This window comes from Oryctolagus cuniculus, chromosome Y (genome assembly GCF_051225735.1).
Source record: "Oryctolagus cuniculus isolate XC-2025 breed Fujian yellow rabbit chromosome Y, ASM5122573v1, whole genome shotgun sequence".
Classification (NCBI taxonomy): domain Eukaryota; kingdom Metazoa; phylum Chordata; class Mammalia; order Lagomorpha; family Leporidae; genus Oryctolagus; species Oryctolagus cuniculus.
This window is the reverse complement of record NC_142889.1, coordinates 6732730-6754009: the sequence shown is the minus strand read 5'-3', so window position 1 is coordinate 6754009 and position 21280 is coordinate 6732730. Positions and strand designations below refer to the sequence as shown.

General features: G+C 39.6%; 1 protein-coding gene across 1 annotated transcript in view; it reads right to left on the bottom strand.

Annotated features, from left to right (window-relative positions):
* Positions 1 to 1150: 1150 nt before the first annotated feature.
* LOC149119176 (RNA-binding motif protein, X chromosome-like) overlaps positions 1151 to 21280 on the bottom strand; it is a 30752-nt gene continuing 10622 nt past the window's right edge. Inside the window, exons 3-7 of the mRNA XM_089325293.1 lie at positions 8399 to 8551; positions 3825 to 3939; positions 2307 to 2426; positions 2143 to 2225; positions 1151 to 1714 (exon numbers count right to left, since the gene is read on the bottom strand). Of these exons, the coding sequence (XP_089181419.1) occupies positions 1410 to 1714; positions 2143 to 2225; positions 2307 to 2426; positions 3825 to 3939; positions 8399 to 8551 (776 nt within the window). The 3' untranslated portion in view covers positions 1151 to 1409. The remainder of the gene's footprint in view (positions 1715 to 2142; positions 2226 to 2306; positions 2427 to 3824; positions 3940 to 8398; positions 8552 to 21280) is intronic.

Sequence of the window (21280 nt, the reverse complement as noted above, 5' to 3'; positions counted from 1 at the left end):
GTGCTTCTCCCAGGTCTCCCACATGGGTGCAGGGGCCCAAGGACTTGGGCCATCTTCCACAGCTTTCCCAGGCCACAGCAGAGAGCTGGCTGGGAAGTGGAGCAGCCGGTCTCAATCCAGCTCCTGTATGAGATGCTGGCACTGCAGGCAGCAGCTTTACTTGCTACACCACAGTGCTGGTCCATGGACAATGAGTTTTAAAGCCATTCTGGAGACTTCTCAAACCTTTTTACATGTTTCACTTTTTAAAAAGAGCAACTTAATGATTTGCTTATCCTGCTTAATTAAGGCCATCTTGCCATGAAGAAATTTAATGACACAAATGAAATTTCAAATACAAGGGTACTTTTAAAAAACTCATTAGTTTAGAGTTGGCATTGTAGTACAGGAGGTAGAGCCGCCTCCTGCGATGGCAGGCACCTAATATGGGTGCTGGTTTGAGTCCTGGCTGCTCCACTTCCAGTCCAGCTCCCTGCTCACACATCTGGGAAATCGGCAGAAGATGGTCCAAGTGCTTAGGCCTCTTGCCACCCATGTGGGATACCAAGGTGAAGCTCCGGTTCAGTCCAGCCCGGGTTATTATGGCCACTTGGAGAGTAAATCAGTGGATGTAAAACAGTCTCACCCTCTTTCTTTTCTTTCTTTCTTTCTTTCTCTCTCTCTCTCTCTTTCTTTCTTTCTGACAGGCAGAGTGTGGACAGTGAGAGAGAAAGAGAGAGAGAGAGAGAGAGACAGACAGAGAGACAGACAGAGAGAGACAGAGAGAAAGGTCTTCCTTTTTGGTTGGTTCGCCCCCCAGTAGCCACTGCGGCCAGAGCGCTGCGGCCGGCACACCGCGCTGATCCGAAGCCAGGAGCCACTCGCCTCTCCTGGTCTCCCAAGGACTTGGGCCATCCTCCATTGCACTCCCAGGCCACAGCAGAGAGCTGGACTGGAAGAAAGGAGCAACCGGGACAGAATCCAGCACCCCAACCGGGTCTAGAACCTGGGGTGCTGGCGCCGCACGTGGAGGATTAGCCTATTGAGCCACGGTGCCGGCTCACCCTCTTTCAAGTAATTATTTCTTTATAATATAAAGATAGTTTAAGGGCTGGTGTAGTGACATACATGCAACAAAGAACAATGCAACGGGACACAGGGTTTTGTGCAAACTTTTATTCTAAGAACTTTTAACAGTACAAACACTCTCAAGAAGAAACGTTTATTTCTCAACAGCGACACTGACATTACTTTAAACAAATCTATCTATATATTGTAAAAGGGAAAAGTCACAGAAGAGAAGTTAATATATGCCCCCTCCTCCAAAACCAAGGTATTTCTTTTAATAGCTAGTACTTACAACACAAGAAAAGTAGCATTTAAATTTTCTGTCTGCAAAGGAAGTTTGGCAAACAAGTGTAATTTTTGTTTTAGTACCTTCTTCGTCCTCCTCTTTCAGACTGGCCTCTCCCCTGACTGCCTCTAGAAGCCCCACAACTCGAACTACCATATGATCCATGAGGAACATAGTACACCCTGTCCAGAGAAGGTGGGAACCCTCGTTCCCGTCTGCTACCACGTGCACGACCAGTTGGATACATGTCACTTCGACTGCTTGAGTAACTGTCCCGATTTCCACCATATCCATCTCGTGTACTGTTACAATCTTCGTAACGATTGTTTCCACTGTAAGTCAGTGGAGGCCCTCGTGCAGATAGTACGCCACGGGAATTCCCTGCAGTTCAATGATCAGAAAGCAAAACTTCAACACTTTTTGGGTATCATTACACCATGATACTGGTTATTAAACAGTTGAGAAAACATGCTTTTATCTGCCTCTAATGACATCAATTAAGCTGTAGTAGGCAGGGGTCTTAAGTTGAAAGTAACAAATATTTACTTCCTCTGAAAACAGAGTGAATTTTAATGTTTCATGCAGATCCTATACAGAACATTGTCACACTCATTATTTTAAAATGTAAAGATTAAACTTCCCAATGGGAGGAAAGATTAACTTTCATTAATAGCAAACTGTTTGGCTCAATATTCTCAATCTAGTCAAGAGACCATAATAGACAATTTACATTTTGTGAGTAAAATTATATTCACCATGTGGCTGGTTTAGCTAAATCTATACTACACAAATCAAAATTGGACACTTACCATAATTGTCAAATGCATCTCTATAAAAGCCTCTACTTGGATGCTCAGAATAATCTCTATTGCGACCATAGCCACCACGGTCACTAGATTTAGGAAAGATTTAATTAATTTAAAAATTACCAATTTCAGTAACATAATTGATAAGCACAGAATTTTCAAGGTACCTATATCCTCTAGAGAAATGTTCATCCCGAGGACTAGAATGGCCATAATCATGGTACACAACGTCTCTAGTTGGAGGACCATAATCCTTGCCTTCTTGGGAACCTGGATAATCTCTGTAACTTAAAAGCAGTGGGTTTTAAAATATTAATTTCTAAAGTACAAAACACAAAAACACTATCTCTTAAACACACACAAAAAATCAGCGAAGTTATTGAACAGTATTCCTTCAAATACTACATACAAATGGGCTAAAAGTACATGACACAACTCCGTAATTCATTAGGAAAATGAAAATGATGACCAAATAAAGACATGTTTCCTATCTACTACAAAGTCTATACTAAAAAAAAAAAAAAATTGAAAAAGGGGCCAGCTCTGCGGCACAGTGAGTTGTTCCTCTGCCAGTGGCACCGGCATCCCATATAGGTGCCAGTTCTAGTCCCTGCTGCCCCTCTTCCAATCCAGCTCTCTGACATGGCCTGGGATAGCAGTAGAGGATGGTCCAAGTCCTTGGGCCCCTGCACCTGCACAGGAGACCGGCAGGAAACACCTGGCTCCTGGCTTCGGATCAGCCCAGCTCTGGCCACTGCAGCCATCTGGGGAGTGAACCAACAGAAGGAAGACCTTTCTCTTTCTATCTCTCCCTCTCACTGTCTGTAATGCTATCTTTCAAATAAATAAATAAAATCTTTTTAAAAATGGAAAAAAGAGAGGATATAAACACACTGGGATCCTAGAGTATTGGTAATATAAAATAAACTGGTGCAACTGCTATGTTGTAATTTAATGACTCATCAAAAAATTAAACCTAATTATTACTTCCCTCAATAATTGCAGTTATTTATGTATATATCCAAAGTAACTGGAAACAGATACTCAAATATGATTTGAATGATCCTAGGAATATTATGTTAGAAAAGAACTTAAATAGGGTGAGGCTGTGGCACAGAAGGTAAGACCACCGCCTGCAGTGCTGGCATCCCATATGTTAGCACTGCTTTGAGTCCTGGCTGCTCCACTTCTGATCCAGCTCTCTGCTATAGCCTGGCAAAGCAGTAGAAGATGATCCACTTTCTTGGGCCCCTGCATCCAAGAGGGAGACTCAGAATAAGCTTTTGTTCCTGGCTGTGGACCAGCTCAGCTCCGGCTGTTCCAGACATTTGGGGATTGAAACAGTGAATGAGAGATCTCTGTTTCTACTTGTCTGTAACTCTTTCAAATAAATAAAAGAAATAAAATAACATAAGTACCAAATACATGCTATAATGTCAGCGAATCTTAAAAACATGCTAAGGAAAAGGAGACACAAAAGATCACATGAACTATCCTCTATAGATCATACAGATAAAATAAACATGCTATTTGTCAGGGGTTGAGAGGGGGGGGAACTTTGGGATGTAATGTTTAATTGGTAAAGATTTTCTCTGGTGTAAGGCAATATTTTGAGGTCTAAATGGAAGTGGCTCTTACATAATACCAAACTGTTAATTTTAAAATTAAAAACTGATTTCCTTTACCTATCTTTTGCAGCATAACCACCACCTCTTGGTGACACATAGTAATCTCTCCGGGAAGACACTGGCTTTCTACGCGGTAGATCTCCATAATTCTCTCTCCCGCGTGATTCAGGACCTTTAGTTTCAACATCATAACATTAAGTACCTCAAAGAACATTTTTTCCTCTTTACAGAAGTCAAAAATTATTCCAAGACTCCATCAATGCTTTTCTGTTTACCGCTTAAACGTTATTCACATTTTTTTCTTGTTATGTTCCCTCTCTACACAGAAAGTTTAAAATAATGTTACCTTATGTAGACAAAACCTCAAAAATAAGATTACTTACACATTTTCCTTCATTGAATGTCTCCTTCTGTTCCTTTTGCACTTGACTATCCTTCCCTTGCATGTGTCATCATTTCAGTTATCTATCCCTTCTCATCACATCAAATTATTCTTAAAAACTTGTCTTCACTCTTACTGCTTATAATTGTTCATCATACTGGTCCATTATTCCTGTTCTTTTTACTATTCAAATTTCAAACACAAAATTAAACCAAGTAATTACAATTTAGTGTAAAGACTAGTTGAAACAAATCTGTCACTATCCTTTCAACCTGTTTTCTTTTTTTAAAAAGCCTCAGTATACTCCAGTCTTCTTGCTGTTTAACTCATTTGTTTTTACATACCAGCATTGGCAACTTAGTGCAACAAAACCTTTTTGTAAATACAGATGCTTCTCATAATTTAGTTCTAAGTCAAAATCCTCCTTAAGTTAAATATGAATTTAATATATTATATCTCCTGAACATCGCAGCCAGTTACTAACACAACATACTTCTACAGAAATATAAGATCACAGGGGTTACTGGGAACTGCAGCTTACTTTCACTACCCCGTATCAGAGGAGAGTAAAAGATCACCTATCACCAGCCAGGAAAATAGCAAAATTCAAAATTTGAAGTACATAGTTCTTTCACATTATGGTAGAGTGGAAAAATCTGAATTCAGGCTACTGTAAACTTTGGAACTATTTCTTATTTTGTTTTACATAACTGCCTCATTTTCAAAAATTTCACTTTTTTCTGTAGCCACCTCAGTTTTTAAAGGACCTAAGTTATCCTTAACATACTTCTTTCTTTTTCCTTTAGAGTCTTTCAAAATAAAGTTCTGTTATCAATTAATCCTCTTTCCCATTCATTCTCCTAACAAGACTTTGTTATATTTTATGTTTTATACTATATATTCTCTTTGCCTTTGCATATTTTTAAAAGATTTATTTGTCATTTGAAAGAGTTACACAGAGAGAAAAGGAGAGTCAGAGAGAGAGAGAGAGAGAGAGAGAGAGAGAGAGAGAGAGAGAAAGGTCTTCCATCTGCTGGTTCATTTCCCAACTGGCTGCAATGGCCAAAGCCGCGCTGATGCGAAGCCAGGAGCCGGGAGCTTCTTCCAGGTCTCCCATGTGGGTGCAGGGGCCCAAGGACTTGGGCCATCCTCTACTGCTTTCCCAGGCCATAGCAGAGAGCTGGATTGGAAGTGGAGCAGGCCGGGTCTCGAACCAGCACCACATGAGATGCCAGCACTGCCGGCAGCGGCTTTACCCGCTACGCTACAGTGCCAGCCCCTGCCTTTGCATATTTCTAATGTCTCCCCCTGCCCTGCCCTACCCTGAATGGCTAAAAGTATGTAACTCAGGAAAATTTCTCATAGTTGTATGTATCTTAATATGCCTTCAGGACCAATGATTCTCATAAACAAGCAGCAAATGAAACACCAATTTTAGTGCTTAAAAACTTCTTTAGAAAAGACTTTCTGGGGGCCAACGTTGTCTCACAGCACATTTATCTACCACCTGCAAAGTCTGGTTCCCATGTCAGAAAACCAGCTCAATTCCTGGCTACTCTGTTTTTTAATCAGTTTCTTGCTAACGTATCTAGAGAGAAAGCAGAGGATGGCCCGTATTTAGCACCTTGTCACCTATTGTGAGAGATCAGGATGGAGTTTCCTGTTCCTGAATTCTTTCTGGCCCAGCCCTTACTGTTGCAGCCCTTTGGGAAATGAACCACCAGATGGTAATTTGCTACTCTGCCTTTCCAATAAATTATATTAAAATCCAGGGCCGGTGCTATAGATCAGTATGTTAATCCTCCGCCTGCAGTGCTGGCAAGCCATATGGACACCAGTTCTAGTCCCGGCTGCTTCTCTCCCAATCTAGTTCTCTGCTATGGCCTGGGAAAGCAGGAGAAGATGGCCCAATTCCTTTGGGCCCTGCACCTGCATGGGAGAAGACCTGGAAGAAGCTCCTGCTCCTGGCTTCGGATCAGTGCAGCTCCGGCCATTTCAGCCATTTGGGGAGCGAACCAACGGAAGGAAGACCTTTCTCTCTGTCTTTCCCTCTCACTGCCTGTAACTCTACCTCTCCAATAAGTAAATAAAATCTTTAAAAAACATTTTTGCATCTTCATTTATTCCTTTACATATGAAATATATTTTAAATGCTTGTTTTTAAATTAAAAATAAACAATTTTGAAGCAAAAGAACAAACTCTCATCCCCCTCTCCAAATGCCCCACAAAAGCCACAGAGGAAGTTGAAAGAGAGATCTGAATCCAGGTTCCCTACTGTTTGGCAGGAACTCCATTACTTATCAGTCAGCACTACCTTCTGCAGTCTGCATTAACAGGAGGGTGGGACCTGAACTGAAAAATGAACTTAAGTAGTACAATGTGGGACACTATCTTCATTTGCATCTTAACTGTTAGGGTAAATAAGAGCTCCCTACTAATGAATATTAATGACAAAAATGTAAACATTCAAACTATTTACTTCATAGAGTTCATTTTTTATTTTTTATTTCTTAGCTAAGAAAGCCATCTTGCTATTCAATCCATCTTACATACACAAACTCTGCTACCTTTTAACTGAAAAATTATTACAAGCTAAATTTTTTTATTTCCTAAATTATTACCAAGTGGCTAGTTTTATTTTACTGCTAATGAACTAGCTTACCCTTGCATATTAGTAATGTAATGGAATATTCATTTGGGGAAAACTGTACCTTTTAAAGCAAGCAATTTTCTCAAATCTTGTCTTGTGTTAATTCTTATTCCTCAATTCCTAGAGATCAGCGTTTCATGTTTTAAGCACTCACTGGCTAATCCTCTAATGGAAATAGGTTTGCTCCGTATGTATTCTGAAGATGCAGATATCTGTATTCACTGATAACTGTATTCAAGGTAAACTGGATAATGGCAGCATCAAGAACCCACTGTACCAAAGTTTAAAAACAGAACTAGAGATTATACTTCTCTCTTTACATGAAGTAAGATATTATGTTGTTAAGCCTCTTTACTAATAAATGTTCTTACTTCTGCTTTGTAATCCAGGACCTTATTTTAAATCTCCTCCTAAACGTTATCTGTTTTATTTGTTCTCACACCTTTTTTGTGTGCTTTCCTGCTTTTAGTTCACTTCAAATCTCTTCATTAGTCCACCAGTGACAATTACATTAAAATTCAATCTTTCCGGCTGGTGCCGCGGCTCACTAGGCTAATCCTCCACCTTGCGGCGCCGGCACACTGGGTTCTAGTCCCGGTCGGGGCGCCGGATTCTGTCCCGGTAGCCCCTCTTCCAGACCAGCTCTCTGCTGTGGCCAGGAGTGCAGTGGAGGATGGCCCAAGTGCTTGGGCCCTTCACCCCATGGGAGACCAGGATAAGTACCTGGCTCCTGCCATCGGATCAGCGCGGTGCGCCGGCCGCAGCCCGCAAGCCGCGGCGGCCATTGGAGGGTGAACCAACGGCAAAGGAAGACCTTTCTCTCTGTCTCTCTCTCTCACTGTCCACTCTGCCTGTCCAAAAAAAAAAAAAAAAGTTCAATCTTTCCTGCACTATTAGATCTTCCATACATTTCACAACTATGCAAGTGACATGAACTGACTCCTTCCTTAACTATTATGTAAATGTTACATAAAATGTCTTCTATTGATTTCTCTGTATTTCCTTGCCATAAGAAATAAATTATCGTTCATGTTTTTCTGTGTTTATTACTAGCCTCACAATCAAAAAGGATGCCTTGAACAGAAATAGTTCTGTGATCTTAGCACTAACAATGTTATGATTGCCAAGTTTCAGTTATTTTATAATTACTTTAAGAACATAAAACCAGCTGTTAAAATATACAACCCAAAGTTAAACATGTGAGACAATTCTCACAGGACATAATTTTCAAGAGAATCTTGAGGAAAAGCAGCCTTACAATCAAAGAATGTTGGAGGGGACTTTTAATAAAATGTAATAGATTCTGTAATGAATTAATGAAGGAATGGTTTTACTACTATGGTCATTAATTACCTATTACATCTATTATGGGTAACTGAATTTATCTCTTCATCCTGAATTTCCAAATTCCAAATTGCAATTCCAATTCCAAATTCCAAATAATAAGATGCAGAAATACATAGGCAAGTAGATAGGCAGATTTACTATTTCTATGTTGCTTCTTAGGTTTAAACATTAATCCAATTTAACTCATTTTCATTCATAAGAAAACAACTTTAGTTCTAAGGAAAGAAAACTTGTTGTTGCATAATATTTACCTCGTCCTCTCACTGCACTATTGCTTCTTGCTGGAACAGAAGGAGCAGATCTTTTAGGAGGAGGACCTCCACTTCTTGAAGATGGACCTCTTTTAACTGCAAAGGGTCCCCTAGAAGAACTCATGTTGACATTATAAGTGTAGCCTCCATCATCTGCATTTAAGCAAAAAAAATCTTTTTTATTAAGCAATATCAACATTCTAATGGCCAAATTTGTTGCTTAAAAATGCCTACTAAATAGTATCATAGTCTTGAGAAGTATTCAACTGTCAAAATTTAGTATTTATAGGATAAATTCTGCTTATGATGGATTAGCTTGAAAATTCTAGAAAAAAAAGTTCAAGTAGCATTTTATACTGGTGTGGAAAAGATTGGGAGAGAATAAGAGAGTGAAAGAAGAGGGCAAAGTCTTACAAACAAAATCCAGTTAAAGTGAAGGTTTTTTGGTATATTAGGAAGAAAATAATTGATCTTTTGCCTGGTATAAAGGAAGTGTTTTCAAAATAGATCAGCATATAAACCAAAACATCCAAACAGAAACCCAGGTCATTCACAAAATCAAAAGATGATGTGTCAGAAAAAAATGCGGCTTTTACACTAATATAACATTATACAATTCTTACAGTTAATTTATGAAACACTCCTACAATCAATCAATTTGGACTTTGCTAAGTTTTAAAGAAATGAATATTAAAATGTAAAAACTTTATCTAACTGGAATCACTCTTAAATATATTCTAATTCCCTGCTATTATCAAATAAATAAATGTATAGTCTCCTGTAAGGTGGTAAAGTTGATTTTCAAGATCAATTTACTTAGAGAAAAAAAAAATCCCAAACTATGGAACTGAAATTTCACATGAAACATCTTCAGTCTTTCATACATCTGATTATAAATATTGGTTGGGTTTTTTTTTTTTGGTTTATAATGAATATATTCCTTTTGAGTGTAAAACAACATTTTTTAAATGTAAGGTATACAAACCATGCATTTCATACACACAAATATAGGAACATAATGACTGTTTGCAAACCTAACTGCTCTCACACCCATACTCCTGCTCTTCTTCCTCCTCCTTCTCCTAGTCCCATTCTTATTTTTTACTAAGATCTATTTTCAATTAACTTTATTCACATAAGATTAACAAATAGTATGAAAAAAACTGTTCCTTAACAGTGAAGACAAGAGCTATTGAAAGTCATTGCAACTGAGAGTGTCAATTTCACCTCTATATATTACTTTCAGGTATTCTATTTGTTACCACAGATCAGGAAAAACATAAGGTACTTATCTTTTTGGGACTGGCTTATTTTACTAAGTATAATGGTTTCCAGTTCTATCCATTTTGTTGCAAACAACAGGATTTCATTTTTATTTTTCCACTGTGTAGTATCCTACAGTGTACATATAGCATTAATTCTTTTTCCAGTCTTCAGCTGACAGACATCTGGCTTGATGCCATATCTTAGCTACTGTGAACTGACCTGCATTGAACATTCTCCAAACTGTCTTCCACTGTGGCTGTACAGTTTTATATTCCCAGCAGTAGTGGATTAGGGCAACTTTTTTCCCCCCACATCCTTAATCAACATTTGTTATTTGTTGATTTTTGAATGAAAGCCTTTGTAACGGGTGAGTTGAAGCACCATTGTGGTTTTGATTTGCATTTTGCTAATGGCCACTGATCCTGAGCACTTTTTCTTCTGTGTGTTGGCTATTTGGATTTCTTCTTCTTTCAAGATTTATTTATTTGAAAGGCAGAGTTACAGAGAAGCACAGGCATAGAGACACAGAGACCTCCCAGCTGCTGGTTCACCCCCTAAATGGCCCCAATATCCAGAGCTTTGGCAATCCAAAGTCAGGATCCAGGTGATTCCACTGGGTCTCCTAAGGCGGCCCAAGGATTTGGACCAACCATCTTCTACTGCTATCCCAGGCCATAGCAGAGAGCTGGATCAGAAGTGGGTCTTGAACCGGCACCCATATAGGATTCCAGCACTGCAGGATGCTTCTTTACCTGTTAACACACAGTGCTGGCCCCTGGATTTTCCCTATTGAGAAGTGTACATTCAAGTTCTTTGCCCATTTCTTAACTAGACTGTTTTACTGTTGTACAGTTTATTGATTTCTCTATATATTCTGGATATTAATCCTTTATCAGCTGCATAGTTTGTAAATATCTTCTCCCATTCTGTCAGTTGCCTCTTCACTTTGCTGGATGTTTCTTTTGCAGTGCAGAAGCTTCTCAACTTGAGCAATTCCATTTATCAATTTGTCTTTGTATTTCTGTGCTTCTGGGGTCATTCCCAAGAAAACTTCACCCATCCCAGGGTCTTTCAGGGTTTCCCCAAGGTTATCTAATAATTTCACAGTACTATGTCATAGATTTAGGTCTTTGAACCATTTTGAGTGTATTTTTGTGTAAGGTGGAAGGTAGGGGTCTTACTTCATACTTCAGCATGTGGAGATCCAGTTTTTCCAACATCAATTGTGTGAGACATTGTTCTCACTCCAGGGATAGATTTTAGCTCCTCTGTCAAAGATAAGTTGGTTGTAGATGTGTGAATTGATTTCTGGAGTTTCTATTCTATTCAATTGTTTTATTCATCTGTTTTTATGCCAGTACTAGGCTGTTGTGATTATAAATGCTCTTTATTATGTTTTGAAATCTGGGAATGTGATGCCTCCAGCTTTGTTTTTTGAGATTTCTTGTGTTTCCAAATGAATTCAGCATCGTATTTTTTCTGTATCTGAAAAGAATGCCCTTGTTATCTTGACTGGGATTATGAGAGTCCTAAATCCACACAGGTCCAAGATATCTCCCATACTCTTTCCTGGCATCAAGAAAATAAAAACATTGGTGCCACACTCCTAGAGAGCTTCACCATTCTCATAATCTGTCCTAGCTACAAATCAGGCCTGAGAGACTTTCTGAGCTTCACCATTCCCGCAACTGCTCCCAGTTACAAGTCAGAGATCCTGTGCTTCCAGGTCCCTATTACTGCCACAGCTATAAATGAGGCAGCCCTGATGACTCCTTGTGTCAGGAACACCATCTCACGGTATCTAGTATCCTCTCCAGATGCTCCAGCCCGAATCCCACCTTGTTTTGTTTGGCCACTTCAACTCTCCTCCCACCTAACTCTGAACTCCCTTGACACAAGTTCCCTATAAAACTCCAGCTCTACACATGCACTCTGAGCTCCTCTCCCTCTGATGCTGCTCCTGGAAGTTCTTTGCCCTAATGGAACTTATTGAGGCTCAGCGTGGTCTTGGTTGTCGTTCTTGGTCATGGCTGAAAACACTAACAGGGACACACTGAATCTGTAAATGGCTTTTGGTAGTATGGATATTTTAATGATGTTCATTCTTCCAATCCATGAACATGGTAGTTTCCATTTTTTGTGTCTTTTTCTATTTATTTCTTTAATATTTTGTATTTTTCATTGTAGATATCTTTGATGTCCTTGTTTAAACTTATTCCAAGGTGTTTAATTTATTGTGAATCCATTGTGAATGGTTTTGATCTGAGAAGTTCTTTCTCAGCCATGGCATTATCTGTGTACACAAAGGCTATTTCATTGTATGTCCTGCTACTTTACCAAATAGTTTTTTGCCTTTCAATAGTCTCTTAGTGCAGTCTTTTGAATTCCTTATTTATTGAATCATGTCTGTAAATAAGGATAATTTGACTTCCTCATTCCCAATTTGTATCTCTTTCATGTATTTTTCCTTCCTAAAAGTTCTGGCTAAAACTTCTAGGCCTATATTGAACAGCAACAGAGAGAGTGGGTGCCCTTGTCTGGTTCCAGATCTCAGTGTTGCTTCCAACTTTTCCCCATTCAATAAAATCGCTGGCCCAGGGTTTGTCATAAATTGCCTTGCTTGTGTTGAGGAGTGTTCCCTCTATAAACAACTTGCTTAAGGTGCTTTCTCGACATCTACTGAGATTTTTTTTTTTGTTCTAAGTTTGTTAATGTGTTGTATCATGTTGATTGATTTGTGAATGTGGAACCATCCATGCATTCTGGGGATAAATCCCACTTGGTCTGTGTGAATGGTATTTATGATGTGTTGCTGGATTCAACTGGCTATTATTTTGTTGAGGATTTTTGCATATGTGTTCATCAGGGAAACTGGTATGTAGTTCTCTTTATCTTCTGCAGGTACTGGAATTAAAATGATGTAGGCTGAATGTTTGGGAAGATTCGCTCCCTTTCAATTGTTTTGTATAGCTTGAAAAGAATTCTAGTTAGTTCCACTTTAAATGTTTGGTGGAATTCAGCAGTGAAGCCAACCTATTCTGAGCTTTTCTTTGTTGGGAGGGTATTTATTATTGATTGGATTTTTGTCTTGGTTACTGGTCTGTTTAGGTTTTGTGTATCTTCATGAATCAATTTTGTTAGGTTGTGCATGTCCAGGAATCTATCCATTTCTTCTAGTGGCAAGGCCAAGGCACTTTCAGCTAGCTGACAAGGTCACAGCAGAAGGTCTGTCTCAGCAAGGCATGAGAACAACAGCTAAGGTCCTCTTGGTGGTTTTAGGTTTGTTGGGAATTGCACTCTGTATAAGAAGCTAGAACTTCCTGGTGGTCCTGCTAATGATAGCTGTATTTCTAATGTTAGGGAAGAGCGCTTGGTCTCGTAATCCCCAAAATGTCCATTGCTTTGTAAAATTTTAATCAAGAAGAATGTTGGTATAGGAGAAGGGGTTGATGCTTTATGCAAAGTTGAGTTGTTTGTGGAAAAGAATTAAAAGGCAATAGGCTCCTGGTGTATACTTCCCACTAAAATAAAGGTAAATGTTATTAAAGCTTTAATTCAATACGTGCTACAAATACCAGTATGGTTAGGATGTCAAAACTGAGGAATAGATCTAAGTGAACCTTTAGAAAAGCACAATAAATAAAGAGTTACGGAAAGAACTGCAAAAGAAGGGATACATTTTAAAAAGGGCCTGCTTTGAACACTAGTACTTCAGTAAAGATTAGATTAGGAAGGTAATATTCTAGCTGTGTAGCCAATTTCTGCATAACTTGACAGCACTCGAGGCCTTGGCTCATATGCGCAGCCCATTATCTTGCATCTGTCTGATAGTAACCCATGCTCTGAATATGCCCTTGAAAATCAAAGAAATTGTTACTACATGAGAATGGGTAACAGACTTGTTACTGTAAGGAAAATCATTATGTGACTTATGATATAAAAATAAAGCCTGGTGCTCAAGCGCCAGAGCCATGCCATCAGCCTTGCTGTCCATTTGTCTCTCATTTCTTCCTGTGCTGACCCTATCACACCTTTGGGAACCCCTGGACTGGCTGGTGCAGGACTCCAACTTTCTAGGTTTCCCAATTTGTTGGCATGAAGCTCTTTGTAGTGATTCCTGATTAATGTTTTTTATTTCTGTGGTAATCTGTTATATTTCCTTTTTCTTTTCTAATGTTATTGATTTGGGTCTTCTCTTTTTCTGGTGGGTCAATGGTGTATCAATTTTTATGTTTTCAGTAAAACAGATCTTTATTTTGCTATCTTTTGTAGGTTTGGGTTTCTATTTTTAAAATTTCTTATTTCTTTTCTCATAATTTTGGATTTGCTTTGCTGTTGTTTTTCTAGTCCTTGAGATACACTGATAGCTCATTTATTGGTGCCTTTCCACTTTCATGATGTAGGCACCAATTGCTACAAACTTTCCTCCTCTTAACACTACTTTAGTTATACCCATAATTTCTGATATGTTGTACTGTTGTCTTTTGTTTCCAGAAATTTTTTTGATTTCTCTTTTGATTTCTTCAGTGTTCATTCAGGAACATGTTGTTCAGTCTCCATATTTTTGCATATGGTCTAGAAATTCTTAAGTTGCTGACTTCCAGCTTGATTCCGTTTTGGTCAGAGAAGATGCATGGTAAGACTTTGATTTTTTTTTAATTTGCTGAGACTTGCTTTATGGCCTAGAATATGATCTGTCCTAGAGAAACTTCCTTGTACTGGTGAGACTCTGTATTCTGCAATTGTAGGATGAGAAGTTCTGAAGATAGCCATTAGGTCCATTTGGTTTGTAGTGTCATTAAACTCTACTATTTCATTTCTGATTTTTCTGTCTGATTTCTCTGTCCTTTGCTGAAAATGGGGTACTATAAGTCCCCCATTACTACTGTATTACAGTCTATGCCTCTTTAAATCCATTAATATTTCCTTGTAAAATCCACTTTCCCTGCAGTTGGGTGCATATTACATTTATTATAGTCACATCTCCTGTTGAATTGATCCACCAGTCATTTCATAGTGCCCTTCTTTGTCTCTCTTTTATGTCAAAGCCTACTTTGTCTGATACTAGGATGGCTACACCAGCTCTTTTTTGATTTCTGTTAGCATGAAGTATCTTTTCCTTTCTTTCAGTCTGTTGTATCTTTGTTGGTGTGATGTCTTCTTTGGAGGCAGCAAACAGACGAATGTTATTTTTTAACCATTCAGCCGGTCTATACAAATATTTTATTTATTATTTGAAAGAGTTACAGAGAGGTACAGGCAGAGAGAGACAGACATACAGACAGACAGGTCTTCCATCTGCTGGTCCATCCCAAATGGCTGCAACAGGCAAAGCTGTGCCGATCCAAACCCAAGAGCCAGGAGCTTCTTCTGGGTCTCCCAAGTGGGTGCAGGGGCCGAAAGGCTTGGACAGTCTTCTACTGCTTTTCCAGGCTATAGCAGATAGTTGGCTTGGAAGTGGAGCCACCAGGACTTGAACTAGTGCCCATATAGAATGCTGGCACTGCAGGTAGCAGCTTTGCCTGTTATACCTCAGCAGCAGCTTATAACTGGAGACTTGACGCCTTTTAAATGCAGTGTTAACTATTGGTAAGTATCAATTTTGTCCTCCATTTTGCGTATTCCTACTGTTTAACTTGGATTTTCCTTGGGCTTTAACTGGGAAATATTTTGCCTTCACATTCTTTCACAGTGGTGACCATGTTTCTGTGTTTCTGAGTGTAGCAAATCTCCAAGCATTTTTTTTTTAAGGCTGGGCAGGTGGTGACAAATTTTTCCAATTTCTGTCATGGAAGTCTTTATTATTTCACCTTCATTCATAAGTAAGACCTTTTCAGGGTACAGTACTCTAGGTTGACTTTTTTTTTTTCTCTTAAGACTTGATTATATCTTGCCATGCTCTCCTGGACTGAAGATTTTCTGATAAGTCAGCTGTGAGTTTTGTGAGTTTAACTGGAGATCATCAAACTAATATGGTATTTCTCGCTTGCAAATTTTAGAATCTTTTCTTTATGTTTTACTTGGAAAGTTCACTACAACACGTCATGCTGAAGATCTTTCTGATTATTTCTATTAGGAGTCTATGTGCTCCCTTTACCTGGACATTTCTTTCTCCTAATTTGGGAAGTTTTCTGTATTTATTTCACTAAAAATGCCTTCTAATTCATTCTCTTTTCATGCCTTCCAAAACTCCAAAGACTTGTATGTTGGGCTATTTCAGAGCATCCCATAAACCTCCAACTTTAATTTTTCTAATTTCTCCTTTTGGTCTTATGTAAAATTTTTAAGAACCTATTGTTAATGCCATTTTTAATGCCTTATTGAATTCTTCTTTGCCAGTACTTCACTTTTTCTTTAATATCTCTGTTTCATGAGAAAATTTTCATTCACATCATATATGGATTTATATAATTCTGGGATTTGCTTCTGATTACATCTGAGTAATCCTTTGACTTTTAAATTCCATTTCTGGCATTTAATCTCTTCATCTTCATTCTAGTACTGAAGTGCTAGTGTTTCCTTGGGGTATCATGTTGTCTTCCTAATTCCTGTTTCTTGAATTGCTGCATTTATGTTCAGGCATTTGTGGAAATACTTGTTGAGTTTTTTTCCTCCTTCTGATGGCTTTTATCTTTGGACTACGCCTCTGTGTGCTTTTTCAGTGCATGCCCAGGGGAGTATGCTGGGTGTGGCCAGGAAGCTCTGTTCAGTGCTCCAGGGTAAAGGGAGCATCCAAAATGACATCCATATTGGGCATGTCAAATCTTTTTCTTTAATCAGGGGGGAAGTTTAATCAGCTCTGTTGGCATAGTCTCATACTCAGCTCCTCTATTCCAAGACCCAGGCTCTAGGCCCAGTGGGTACAATAGTCATCCATGCTGCCACAAGATCCAAATGATCTGTGCAGTCCTCATATTGAGCACAGATCCCACAGGAATGACCCATCAAAGGCAATCAGGGAGCCCTAAGCATATGGAGCCACATACAGCTACTGCCCAGAAACTTAGCCACACCCTACACCCTCCCATACAAACACACTGTTTCCACTGTCCCAGCACAAAAGGCTCCCAGTCATTGGATCCACTCCGCTTTGTTAGTCTATCCCATCCATGGAGAGGTGAAGACACTCCCACAGCCAGCTGCCTATCAGCGTTCTGCCCAGGCTGCCAGAGCCCCAGAGCTTGTGACATGCTGGGAGGCTGGAGCAGCCCACAATCCTAAGTGGGCACCCAGTCCGCATCAATCCTTCTAGCCAGCCTCAGATGTCTCCTCTGGGCTGGTCCGTGGACTTGTGAACACAAGCTGCTGTAACCGTTACCTACATCTCAAAATGGTGTCTCCCCTCTCTCAGTTAGTTGCAGGGTACTTCTGCTGGGTAGTCAGGTTGGCAGGTATACTGTCCCCCAAATGGCTCTAAGCCAGACTCACACAGGCTCTCCCCACAACTTTATTGCTAGTAGCTCGGACTGCCGCAGTCCAGTCACACCTCACTATCCAAAAAGATGGTGCTGAGGCTCTTGGCTGTTGGTGTCTTGTGTTGTGTCTATTTTCCTGCTTCAGGTCTATAACCCCCATAAAGATCCACTACATGCTATTTCCACCACAGTTTTCTCCATAGCTGTTCCCTGAGATTGCACTCTCTCCACTTTTATTTTTACAACCCTCCCCTATCCTAGAGCAACAAGCTCCCTCCCTGTTCTGCCATTTTGGAATCTCTATTCAATACTGGTTATTAAATCCTTTCTTTTTGAAGAGCAATAAATAAGTAAAACAATAAAACCTGATAATACAGATTTTTTTTAGCACATGGGTAATTTTTAAAATGTTCACGACCCTCCCTTGACTGTGAAAATAAGGCATCTCTGAAAATAGCTTAGGTACCATTTTCAATGATTCAGCCTCTAAAATTAATGAAAGTGTTTTCACTTTTCCAGAGTTAAAGTCACTCCGAGAACTACAGCCCTGGATGCAAACTTCCTCACAACAGACCAACACACAATTCCCTCTATAAAAATGACCATGTATCGGAGCCAAGATGGCGGAATAGTGAGGGCGCGCACCGATAGTCCGGGAAAATTTAGTTTAATAAAAGGGGAGTTACGGTAGCCACAGAAAAAAGAACCAGGAAAAAATTGCACGGGAATCGTGTATCGGAGGACCTACTGGGAGAACAAGGTCGCCCACCGCGCGGAAGCCAAGTCGCGGGACTGAGCCGCAGAAGCCCCAGTGCTCCAAGGGGAGTGCATGCCACACAGACAACAGCGGGGAGACTTGGGACGCTCAGGGCTCCGAGTCCACACATCGGCGCTGGAAGGGGAGGTGAGCTCAATAACCCAAGACATTGGTGGGGAAATGGGGGTCAGAATCTAGAGGGGGGCCGGAAAGTGCAGCAAACTCACTACCGGAAAGAAGGAAAAAAAAAAAGCTTCGGGGGTTTCTCTTCCCCCTAACCTTGCAAAGGTTACAAGGCTGCAAGGCTAGAATTCCCAAGAGACAAAGAGCAGGCCTGCTCTCTGGATTTACATATCAATGGGGGAGAGCTAAGGAACTGAGTCACTACAATTCAGTAGCCTAGGCAACCCAGTGGGAGTCCAGAGGAGCCAAAGACTGGAAGCTAAATACCATCAATTCTGCACAGCCGTGCCCTGCGGTGTTACTTACCCCCTGAATAAATAAAATAAATAAATAAATAAAAAGAGAGAGATTTACCACGCATAACCTGAGGGTGTCACCTTTGCACACCCTTAACCTGGAAGAACCAGGCAGAGCTCTCAGGCCGCACCCATCTCAAGCCTCCAAGGCTCCTCCAACAGCAGGCAGTCCACTTAACACGGACACAGTATAAAAAAAAAAAAAAGAAAGAAAAAAAAACGCACAGTGACGCAAGAAGAATTAACTATGCCGAGTAACAAACACAGAAATAGAGGGAGCAAGATCAACGATGACACTATGATGCCTCCAAATAAGCAAAACACCCCAAGCCAAGAGTATGAAGATGATGAGATAGAAGAAATGCAAGATACGGATTTCAAAAAATTTATGATAAGAACATTTAGAAGTTTTCAAAAGCAAATCCTTGAACTACAGAAATCCTTAATGGACAAGATTGAAAATCTCTCTCATGAAAACGAAATTTTAAGGAAGAGTCAAAATGAAACTCAGAAACTAGTAGAACAGGAAAGTGTTATAGTGAAGAGAAATCAAAATGAAATGAAGAGCTCAATAGATCAAATGACAAACACATTAGAAAGCCTTAAAAACAGAATGGGTGAAGCAGAAGAGAGAATATCGGACTTAGAAGATAGAGCACAGGAAAACATACAGTCAAACCAAAGAAAAGAAGAGGAAATTAGAAACCTAAAAAATATTGTTGGGAATCTACAGGATACTATTAAAAAAACCAACATTCGAGTTCTAGGAGTTCCTGAAGGCATGGAGAGAGAGAAAGGATTGGAAGGCCTTTTTAGTGAGATACTAGCAGAGAACTTTCCAGGTTTGGAGAAGGACAGAGATATCCTAGTACAGGAAGCTCATAGAACCCCCAATAAACATGACCAAAAGAGATCCTCACCACGACACGTGGTAATTAAACTTACCACAGTGAAACATAAAGAAAAGATCCTAAAATGTGCAAGAGAGAAACGTCAGATTACTCTCAGAGGATCTCCAATCAGACTCACAGCTGACTTCTCATCAGAAACCCTACAAGCTAGGAGGGAATGGCGAGACATAGCACAGGTGCTAAGAGAGAAAAATTGCCAGCCCAGAATATTATATCCTGCCAAGCTCTCATTTGTGAATGAAGGTGAAATAAAGACCTTTCATAGCAAACAGAAATTGAAAGACTTTGTGGCCACTCGTCCGGCCCTGCAAAAGATACTTAAAGATGTGCTACACTCAGAAACACAGAAACACGGTCATCAATATGAAAGAAGGGAAAGGAAGAACACCTACCAGTAAAAGAGCATGGGAAGCTCAAAGCATATACTAGAAAATATTTCCGGGAAAATGGCAGGGCAAAGTCACTACGTATCAATAGTCACATTGAACATTAATGGTCTGAATTCTTCAGTTAAAAGACACCGTTTAGCTGACTGGCTCACAGAACACAACCCAACTATTTGTTGCCTACAAGAAACACATCTCTCTAACAAAGAGGCATGCAGACTGAAAGTGAAAGGTTGGAAAAAGATATTCCATGCCAACAGAAACCAAAAAAAAGCAGGTGTAGCCATATTAATATCAGACAAAATAAACTTTAATACAAAAACTGTTAAGAGAGACAAAGAGGGACACTATATAATGATTAAGGGTTCAATTCAACAGGAAGATGTAACTATTATAAATGTATATGCACCTAATTACAGGGCACCGGTCTATTTAAAAGATATGTTAAGGGACTTAAAGGGAGATTTAGATTCCAATACAATAGTACTGGGGGACTTCAATACTCCACTCTCAGAAATAGACAGATCATCCGGACAGAAGATCAACAAGGAAACAGCAGATTTAATTGACACTATTGCCCAAATGGATCTAACAGATATCTACAGAACTTTCAACCCTACATCTACAGACTTCACATTCTTCTCAGCAGCGCATGGAACCTTCTCTAGGATTGACCACATACTAGGCCATAAAGCAAGTCTCAGCAAATTTAAAAGAATTAGAATCATACCATGCAGCTTCTCAGACCACAGCGGGATGAAGTTGGAAATTAGCAACTCAGGAAACCCCAGAAAGTATGCAAACACATGGAGATTGAACAACATGCTCCTGAATGAACACTGGGTCATTCAAGAAATCAAAAGAGAAATCAAAAACTTTCTGGAAGTAAATGAAGACAACAACACAACATATCAAAACTTATGGGATACAGCAAAAGCAGTATTGAGAGGCAAATTTATAGCAATAGGTGCCTATACCAAGAAATTGGAAAGGTACCAAATAAATGAGCTTTCAGCGCACCTCAAGGACCTAGAAAAACTGCAGCAAACCAAACCCAAATCTAGTAGGAGAAGAGAAATAATTAAAACCAGAGAAGAAATTAACAGGATTGAATCCAAAAAAACATTACAAAAAATCAGCCAAGCGAGAAGCTGGTTTTTTGAAAAAATAAACAAAATTGACACCCCATTGGCCCAACTAACTAAAAAAAGAAGAGAAAAGACCCAAATCAATAAAATCAGAGATGAAAAAGGAAACGTAACAACAGACACCACAGAAATAAAAAGAATCATCAGAAATTACTACAAGGACCTGTATGCCAGCAAACAGGAAAACCTATCAGAAATGGATAGATTCCTGGACACATGCAATCTACCAAAATTGAACCATGAAGACATCGAAAACCTAAATAGACCCATAACTGAAACAGAAATTGAAACAGTAATAAAGGCCCTCCCAACAAAGAAAAGCCCAGGACCAGATGGATTCACTGCTGAATTCTACCAGACATTTAAAGAAGAACTAACTCCAATTCTTCTCAAACTATTCAGAACAATTGAAAAAGAGGGAATCCTCCCAAATTCTTTCTATGAAGCCAGCATCACCTTAATCCCTAAGCCAGAGAAAGATGCAGCACTGAAAGAGAATTACAGACCAATATCCCTGATG